Here is a 10,072-nt window from a genome sequence, read left to right on the forward strand (position 1 = left end):
CCGTTTAAAGGGTTTTTTTGGGGAGTTTTTCCTTATCCGCTGCGAGGGTCATAAGGACAGAGGGATGTCGTATGCTGTAAAGCCCTGTGAGGCAAATTGTGATTTGTGATATTGGGCTTTATAAATAAAATTGATTGATTGATTGATTGATTTTATTTTGTTCTTTTGTGCAGCCATTTATCTCTGTGCTCAGTTTGGGGTTGTGAACAGGTTTGATAGTTCTGTGTTGACGGGATGATTTGGAACGCAGAAACATCTGAAACTGTCGTCTTCTACTTTGCAGAAATAATATGCAGCAGGAATTCTCAATCCGCTGTATACAGTTTTATTAAACAAAGATTCACATAAACACAATAAATACTGTCTCTCTTTGACCCTGCCAAATTTATAAAGTGTTTAATCATAAAACATCAGCCCACCTTTTTGGGCAACTGAAAATATGTCTAAATGTCACTGATATAAAATTAAATATGAATCCTTACTCACAGACAAAATGAGCACCTCTGCCAGTCAGCCTGGATTCGTCCCAGTAAGCAGTGAATTGGTTGCAGTGGTTGCGATGATACTTTCAAATTATATATAATAAACAGGTAAACAATAATCATCATTTCTATTCTACTGTGTGTTAAACAAGGTCTTTTCTGTACCTGAATGTGCAACATTGTGAAGTAAGTCAGGACCTGCACCAACATCCTCACTGTCAACGTGTTGATGTTGAAATGTTTTTACCTGTTAATGTTGCAATCGTCCCTGCTGTGGGAGGAATGAAGGATTATCTCTATCTCTTAATGTCTAATTTTCATTAGTTGTCTCGTCCTGTCAAAGTTTCTTACTGTATAACACAGCTGATGTTCAAAGGTGGGTAAATCTTCGACTGAATGTATTACTGAGTATTTTGTAATAAATATTTTGCCACAAAAAGGATGTAATTTGTGACAAAATAATTTAACAGCTTGTGTTTGTGTGTTTAAAATACTTAAAATACAATGCTGACTGACTGAGAGAGACCACCCTGCAGGCGCCCCTGAAGTCGCAACCTTCCACCTCCAAGATCTCCAGATTGATCCACTCCACATTTATGATGTGGGAATTTGGCAGAGCTCCTCATTTGGGGGATTAAAGTCAGATCCATATTGATTATATGAGTTTGAACACATGAACACATTTTCTCATGCCAGTATTTTGTGTTTTAAAGTCACGTGCACTGAAATTTTAGAATGAACTTTATTCAGAAAATATTTAGTGACAGGGAGCGGGGTTATAATTTAAGAGGAGAATTTAATTTTAAAAAACAGTGTGCTCATACAACAAAGAGGAGTGTGTGTGTTTCAGTGTGTGGGGTGGACGTGAGGAAGGAGTTGAAACAAAGCACAGATATAAGTCAATTTGAAAAACTATACTAAAAGATATTTTTGGCAGATATATAGACGAGGAAAGGTGTGTTAGAGTGGAGCATATTTATTCTGTAACACAGGGTGGCACTTGGACTGTGAATAAACTGGGCTTATTACTTATGTATTGAATTGGGTGGCAAACAGACTGGGGATAGTCGTATGTTAGTTGGCAATAAAAAAATCAGGAATTTGTTGAAGTAATAAATGTGTTAAAAGCAGAAATGTAAGAAAGGGGCAGGGACATATAAGTTTTACCTCTACCTACTCCTTTTTGGTTCTAAATAAAGTTCATTTTATTTTGAAACATTTGATGAGAAAGTATTTTAAATTCTATAAACTTTATAGAAAGTTTGTGCCCATCTCTGCTGATGTGTGATCTAACGTCAGTCTGTCATGAGATGTAAACTGTACTGAACAGTGTTTACTGGAGGACACTAGAGGACAAACTAAAAGCCGTTAAGTAACGTAATGAGACAGAGCACAGGCAGCACTGCTGTGGGTAAGAAATACTTTTATTTATGCAGCGCTCAGGGTTCTGGGGAGAAGGACAGATGTCTGAATGGAAGAAGCAGGTGGGAGGCTGAAGGGCTCTGGAATCGTAGCCTTCCTGAACTCCGAACTTTTGGAGGGGTTCTTGAACTTCCTCAAGATTCTGGAACGTTAGGACTCTGGAACGCTGGTTGCCTTTGGGCTGCTGTGGAACCTTGTGTTACATTTCTGGAGCATTCAGGTGACTTTGTTAGGGGCTGCAGAACCCTGCGTGGTTGCTGCTGTTCTAGAACTCTGTGATCATGCGGAAGGATCCAACAGCAGGGGAGGTGGCGCCCCAGTCTGTATAGTTGCGGTACTCGCCACGTTCCAGGAAGTACTGGTGTCCGTGGTAGTTGGGCTGATCGTAGAGGACCCACGCACCATCCATAACCACAGAGGAGTGGACTTCCTGGAACTTGAAGGCCTCGTAAATCGATGGGCAATCCTCAACGCACTCTGCCGCCTGTCCTTCGAAATCCTTCTTTTCGTAGAACAGGATCTTCCAGGACTTTCCATACACCTTGAAAGAGTCAGAGAATAAAAAGTTGATGAAATCATGTCAGTGTTTAGTGTCTGAATCCTCTGACCTATTTCTGTTCCCTCAGTCACTTTGAGCTCACATCTACAAATGGGCTTCTTGGCTGTTTTCCTAGTTTCCTTCAATAACTGATGTGCAAGGGCACGGACATAAAGCACCCTGCTGCCAAATCATGAGCCTTTTATCTCTCCTTTTTCTCTGTTGGCCTTTGACTGATTATTGCTTGGTTGGCGCACTCTGTGGTATTTGACTGGAGCTGGGCACTGCCTCACAAAACATTAACCCAAAAAGTTTTAAAATCATGCTGTGTCCTCAATTTTATGTAAACTACTAAATAATGAGACTTAATGTTTTAGCTAATCTGCAGCTTGGTGCAGTGAGTTTATCCCAGCTCGATGAAACTGGTGCTTTGGTAATATCATGATATAAATACGACAGTGATTGCCAAAGGATGATTTTCAAATCTTTGCTACCTTTTGGTTACGTTCTAAAAAGCATCTAAGGAGCTTACGTTGTTGATACAGCGACATGACTTGATGCTATCATTGAATCCCATCCACTGCTGGTGATCAGGGTATTCCCCGGGGCTCAGGACGTACTGGTTGCCAGTGTAGTTGGGATGCTCGTACAGTACCCAGCAGCCACTTTCCACCTTAATGGAGTTGCAACGGCTGAAGAAAGAGCGCAGGTCAGGACAGTCCGCGCTGCACGTGTGGCATCGCCCTTGGAAATTCTTATCCTCGAAGAACGCAATCTGGACGGAAGGAAACAGACACATCCTGGTAAACTCTTCTCCCAGCATTGGAAGAAAATCAACAACAGCATATTGTCGCGCCTGGCTGCCATTAAAATGACAACAAACTAGACAGAAGACGGTTTGCATGCGCTGCAGTTACTGCCTGACAGATCTTGAAACCCTTTAGAGGACAGCGTTTGCTCCTTACCTTCCCCATTGTTAATGATATTGCTTGCCTCCCACCCAGCTGCAGCTGTGTTGTGGTTTATATCGAAATGCAGAATGTGCAGACGAGGGAAAGCTTTTGTCATCTAAATGAGCCTGATTTGCATATCAGCAAAATGGTTTGGTCAAGTTTGATTTCCCCTTGTCCACATGTGATGGCCTCTTAGCAAAGAATTGCTAAAACTAACATGTCCAACTTATAAAGTCCAACAGCCATCATGATGATTGTGTGAATCGTCTCCATTGAGTTCTTCCCTGTCAAATGGCTGTTTACTTGGTTTTTATCTGCAGCTATTTTTTTGTTTGACAGGAAATTATCTGGTGAATTGTCTTCGTTTTGTTGCCTTACAGGATAAGATCAGAGGGTATCATCATTACCCTTGGATGATGGTTGGCAGCAGCAAACTTTACAACTGTGATATCTTGTCTCGTCTTTTACTTTCTTCAGGAGACCAGTCGGCTGAACAAGTCGTTGGTTGCACTGTCAGTTAAGTAATAGCATGCATGAGATGACAGGACTCCTGGGTCGAAACGAATTCTAAAAAAAAATATTAGACGCAATTACATCTCTTCCATCACACCAACAATCCTTTTCCACACTGACGGTGACACTTCCTCCTCAGACATGAACTCACAGCTCAGATCTTACAGCAGGAGCAGCACAGGCACAGCTAATGACGATAACGATGGCCTCGTCAGCTGGAGCGCAGCCATGATTATTGTTTTCAGTTACACCTGTGTTTGACACGTCCAGAAGTCTGCAGTGAACCAATCTAGTTTAGACGAGTCATTCATAAAAGCTTTATTGTTTCTAGGGAATTTTGTTTGGTTGACAGCGAAGGAAACGTGACGTAGAGTGAGAGGCGATGTCATGATTTTAACATAGTGCTACTGTATGTTGTGGTTTAACTGGAAGACCTGGAGACCACTGGGACTCCAGGATGCACCATAAAGCTTTTGCACGTTAGTTAGTAGGCACATTAAACCCCAGCCAGCTTCAGTCTCATTTATGTTACTGAGTTGTGCCCACTGCACATGAACTCATGGCTTCACAGGATTAGCTGGATGCATTTTTGTGTATTTCTTTCAACAGGCCAAGTTCATCACAGCTGGAAGTATTCTGAGTATTAGGATCTAAATTAACATCTTAGTGTAAATCTATACGACCAGTTTGACATAAAATGCCTCGTCATTCTTTGCCTCACTTTTAAAGTCTTATCTTTGGTCTCATCTCCTATCTTTCATCTCTCGTGTTGAAAAATTTTACTTTTTATTGTTGTAACTTGTGATTTTTTTCTGCACTGTTTTAATGCTGCTCTATGAATCACTTTGGGCAGCATGACTGTATGAATGGTGTCATATAAATCAAGTTGGATTGGATTGAAAATAATCCAGAACTTTATTCGTGTTGTTATTTTGGTCATCACATTTGATTTGGTTAATTTCAGATCCATTCAATTCAAAACACACTCCACAGAAAAGCGTTTTACAGTCATAACAAAAGGTTTTAACACAATAAACATAATGTTCATTTTAAAATGCTAAATAAAACCAAACAGTGACACTGACCGTATAGCAAGTTCCTTCAAACCTGGCTCCTAAACTCAGAGTAAATGAAGACGTACATGCAGCTATTCGTTACTGTTTAGTGATGAAATGAGTGTTGGCTGAATTCCACTCAGCTGCTTCAGTTTCAGGGTGCTGGTTTTGTGCGTGCTGGCTCACTGTCCTCACTGGGCCAGCTGAACTCAGTAGAGCCATCGTTAATGTTTATTAGTAACAACTGCTTTCACAAGTCAAAATGTCTGATTTAAAAAAGCGTACAAAAGAAGTGAAAGAAATAATATATACATATATATATAATAAGCCCCACTATAAACCGACTGTGTTAAAATTACTCCTAACAGCCTGCTGCAGATTTTGTGAGTCGCTTTAGATACATGTCACAGGCATTAAAATGAACAAACACAGATATTACTGAGATTAAAAAAATATATTTCTGGGCATCCATTTGGGATGAGTGTTTGTATCAGGGGATCAGAAATAAACAAAAACTGTTCACTAAAATATTTAAATTTTTCCAAACAGGCTGGAGCACAAAGCTCTGGAACATTCACAAAAACACAAAATTCCAAATGTGTATTAAATGTGACTTGTAGTTATTTGTAAAGTGTCATCTCTGTTCTTAAGACATCCGTAATCTGAGCTCGTGACACATTCAAGCAAAGCATGAAAAACCCATCCAGACATTCGGCTCAAGCTGCGATCTAACTCTGTTTTTTTTCCTTGTCACTCTGATCGTCTCCTGTCTGAGAAATGTATAAACTGCAGCCCAGTTCTTCCCCCTCCTCTCCTGCCTTGTGTCTTCCACCCATTTCCCCTCCCTTTGTTCTGGATCATGATGGCACAAATGAAATTAACAGCGATCGCAGAGCTGCTTATTCATCAGCTTCCAGATAATTTGAATAACAAAACCCTGTTACAGCGCGTTTAAAGTATAAAAGCCGCCTGGCAGCCACAGGTTGTTGGACAGATTCCCACAAACACAGATCATCAAACATGGGCAAGGTATGTGGAGAGTAGAGCAGGAAACAAACACGTTTTAGTTTAGTTTTTAGAGTGAACAAGTGGACAAACAGATAAAAGAGGGGGACTGTGCAAAAGTATATTTATAAAAGTTAAACTTCAGGCCTGTTCTAAATCAGTTTGTGCTGTTTCTCTTTCCCACAGATCATCTTCTACGAGGACAGGAACTTCCAGGGTCGCTCCTATGAGTGCATGAGCGACTGCTCTGACATGTCCTCCTACCTGAGCAGGTGTACTTCCTGCAGGGTGGAGAGCGGCTGCTTCATGGTCTACGACCGCCCCAACTACATGGGAAACCAGTACTTCCTGAGGAGAGGAGAGTACTCTGACTACATGTCTATGGGCATGACTGACTCGATCCGCTCCTGCCGTTTGATTCCTCAGGTATGCACGGATTTGGAAAAGATACACATGATTCTAAATGAGTAATCTTTCATGTTGGATTGAGTCAGAGTTGTCTGGTGAGCTGCTAGCTTGATTTATTCTCCTGCTGTGCTGTTAGAAAGTGAGTATCTGATGTGACTGTGAGTTCTGGCATGGTAAAGTCCTTCAGTGCTGACACGTCCTCCTCTCTGTGACCCCCAACAGCACAGAGGCTCTTACAGGATGAGGATCTACGAGAGGGAGAACTTCCAGGGCCTGAGTCACGAGCTGATGGACGACTGCGAAAACTTCCAGGACCGCTACCGCATGTCCGACTGCCAGTCCTGCAACGTGATGGACGGCCACTGGCTGATGTACGAGCAGCCCCACTACAGAGGCAGGATGATGTACCTGAGGCCCGGAGAGTACAGGAGCATGAGAGATGTGGGATACAGCGGCATGAGGCTCAGCTCCGCCAGGCGTATAATGGATTCCTGTTGAAGCAGAGAAACAGAAAAATGTGGTTGAATAAAATCAGAGAGGAATCAAACGTCAGCTGGTCGTCGTTGTCTTGTATCAAAAAGAGGGTGGGCTTTGTGTTAGGTGTGTGTGTGTGTGTGTGTGTGTGTGTGAGGGTTAAAGCTGCATCACTGGTGTTTAAAGTGCATCATTCATCCAGCTCAGTCACACACTGTACGACAGTATTACAGCTTTAATGTGCACACACCAAATTACACATCTGCTGAACAGCATGCCAGAGAGGTACAGATATACAACTACAGAAAAGATGCAAACATACATGCAAGTATTTTTATCGTTTCATTTACTCTGCAGTGATCATAACTCAGATGATCGTACATTCTATAACTGATGTAAATTTTGTTTTATATCCTTTTCATTCTCATACCATACAGTGACATATTAGTGCAAAACAACATACGATCTGTTCTTTTAATCCACATCCAAACACAGATGACTGTTCAGCTCATTGCACTGACCGCACGTACTACACAGGCAGCTGCTGTCTATACTGTACCACGCTGTCACTGTGCAGTCACGCTGCTCTGATCTGCAGGGAAGTTTCTAGAGTAACACAAAACACTCTCAAAGGGGACCTCCACCAGTGTTACACAAAGTCCCGTTCACCTCTCAGCCTGTGAAAACAGGTGTGTACTGTCCTGTGGCCCTGAAAATAACTCCCAGGGTTCCACAGTCCAGGACAACCTGGAAGAGTCTTGGAATTAGTAAATAATCACTGAAAGTTTGGGAATTTTGCTGTGAAATAAATCCTCTGTGGATAATCTTCCACATAATGTAACATCACAGCAAATTCATGTTGCCGACGCAACACGTTCTCACTGCGACCTCATCGAGATACAGTGAGGTCAAGACTTTCCACGTCCACATATGATGTCCAAGGTACCCTGGGTGTGTTGGTTGTTGACATTCTGGGACGCCGTGTCAACTTCAGCCTGTTACATGCATTGTCTGTTTTCAAAATACACTTCTGTTTTCACAGGAAATGTACAGTTTGCATACAGTCTCTTTAAAAATAAAAGCACTACGTCGCTACAACACCACCACAACACACGCACATGGTTGGGTTTAGGACAAAAGAGCAGGGTTTGGCTTCATAGTCTTACAGGAAGTGAACACCGGCCTCCTGGGTGAAAGCTGATGGTTGTTGGACCCATCCACCCCCCCTCCTGCTCTCCATACTCTGACTTCTGCCACCTTGATTTTTGTTATTGTCCCACTGCATTTCCTCCTGATTTCGACGACTTCAGAGTGAGACCGGGTTGGCCAGTGTAACGTAGCTCCAATATGTGTCAATGTGTGACATTTTATTCTCAAATATTTCTTTATTATTTTTTCCCTCCATGTTCGCAAGCTAGCTGAAATTATGTTTAAATGGAGTTTGAATCTGATATGTCTGAAAAACATGTGTGGGAACCCTGAACCCCTGACCATGTCATCAGGATATACACGTAGATTTCGAGGGGGGTGCATGGGACACGCCCCCCTCAGTATCTAGAACACGTTCATTTCCCCCACAAAAAAAACATAGAATAATAAAGTTTATTAGTGGATAGCTCCTTGAGATGAACCATCTTGTTTTCAAGGGGGTCCTACAAATGTAGTGGAGGACTTTTATTCTGACACACATTTGCATAAAAAAATTGTTGCATAAAAATTGACCAGAATGCAAAAAAAAAATTCTGTCAGAAGGACCCCAACCCCCCGTTTCATTTGTATAACTTGCATAACTTGTATTGAAACCTACGTGTTTACAGGACATCATCAGCTAGGGATCAGGGGTCAGAGGTTCGGACATGCGAGACTCATTATGGGGACTAAAAGTCAGAACATTTCAGCCTTGTGAACTTTGATGTTGACCTGTCTTATTACCTGCGTGTTGTGTGTCCTCCTTTAAAATAAAAAATAAAATAAACTGCTGGACTCCACCTTTATGACGAGGGTTTCAATATCTGACAAAACACTTCCGCACTAAATGTACACTCACTTTATTTGTGACATTTTTCTAAATACACGTCATTGCTACAATTCATGTTTGGTGAGCACAGGCGTAGATGTAAAGGCAGGGCAGGAAACACATCCACCTTAATATTTAGAACATGTGCAGACGCCCTCGCCCCGAATAAAAACCTGAAAGTAAAGAGGACGTTTGTTTTGACAATAAACTGATGCAAAAAAAAAAAAAAAAAAATGTGCAAACTGCATAAACTTCACCAGAATGTAGGACGCTATGTTACTCTTCCATGTCATGACTGCATCTGCCCACCCCCTCCACCGCCAGCTGTTGAGACCTACACCCTTCATCAGTACATCATCAGTCCAGGATTACAGCTCACTCGCCAAGAAATGTGTGACCAAGCAATTTTTTAGGCTTGACTCATGTTAGGGACCAAAACTTGTGCACGGATTCTAGTGAATCATCCACCTTTGAAAAAGTGCGATACTAAACCAGACACCAAGGGGTTTGTCTGTGAAAATACTTCCATACTAGTTTTACACTTGTTTTATTTTTCTCAATACACTTTGTTGTGTTTGGTGTATAAAGTATGTCATACCCCCATACTTCATCATGTATACAGTAGATGTTTATAATGTATGTCTGTGTGTACATGTAGTGTGCTGAAACAAGGTCTGCATTTGTTCTTGTAATTTTGTAGTTTAGTTCAATCAAGTTCTTTTCTTGTCTTTTATTTTTTTCTGTCTGCAGTGCCAAACCTAGCAAGCCCCGCTCAGGCCCGTACCCCCCAAATTATTACTATTATTTAACATTAATATTAATATTAGTCGTAGTAGCTAATGACAAATTAACACAAACAAACAACTTAGCTAACAAACAATGATTATAAATAATCAAAGAATACAGGATGTGCAAATTTGCTCTTCTTTTTTCTTTCTTTCTTTAATTTTGTCCTGAGCCCCCGATTGCTTTTTTCTTTTTTTAAATTTTCTCTTACTATAATTCTCTCCACATACGCTCCATCGTCTCCCTGATTTCCAATCTTTTAATGTATAAAAAAAAAAACACTAAAAAAAATAAAAAACAATGGGTCACTGGGCGGCCGTCTGTGTCGCCAATAGGAAGATTTGCCACTGTCTGTATGTATATATATATACATATATATATATATATATATATATATACATATATATATATATATGTAT

At 41.1% G+C, this 10,072-nt stretch overlaps 2 protein-coding genes across 2 annotated transcripts; one reads left to right on the forward strand and one right to left on the reverse strand.

Annotated features, from left to right (window-relative positions):
• Nucleotides 1–2,169: 2,169 nt before the first annotated feature.
• Nucleotides 2,170–3,416, reverse strand: LOC126393112 (gamma-crystallin M2-like). Its single transcript, XM_050048980.1, has 3 exons — nt 3,408–3,416; nt 2,975–3,217; nt 2,170–2,433 (listed from the first exon to the last, which is right to left on the reverse strand). Exons 1-3 carry the CDS (start codon nt 3,414–3,416, stop codon nt 2,170–2,172), a joined length of 516 nt encoding a protein of 171 aa, XP_049904937.1.
• A 2,567-nt stretch (nt 3,417–5,983) lies between these two features.
• On the forward strand, nt 5,984–6,874 carry LOC126393405 (gamma-crystallin M3-like). The gene is made up of 3 exons (XM_050049558.1): nt 5,984–5,992; nt 6,155–6,394; nt 6,599–6,874. The coding sequence occupies exons 1-3, from the start codon at nt 5,984–5,986 to the stop codon at nt 6,872–6,874; spliced, it is 525 nt and encodes a 174-aa protein (XP_049905515.1).
• Nucleotides 6,875–10,072: the final 3,198 nt, after the last annotated feature.

The sequence above is a fragment of the Epinephelus moara genome, chromosome 7 (assembly GCF_006386435.1).
Source record: "Epinephelus moara isolate mb chromosome 7, YSFRI_EMoa_1.0, whole genome shotgun sequence".
Taxonomy (NCBI): domain Eukaryota; kingdom Metazoa; phylum Chordata; class Actinopteri; order Perciformes; family Serranidae; genus Epinephelus; species Epinephelus moara.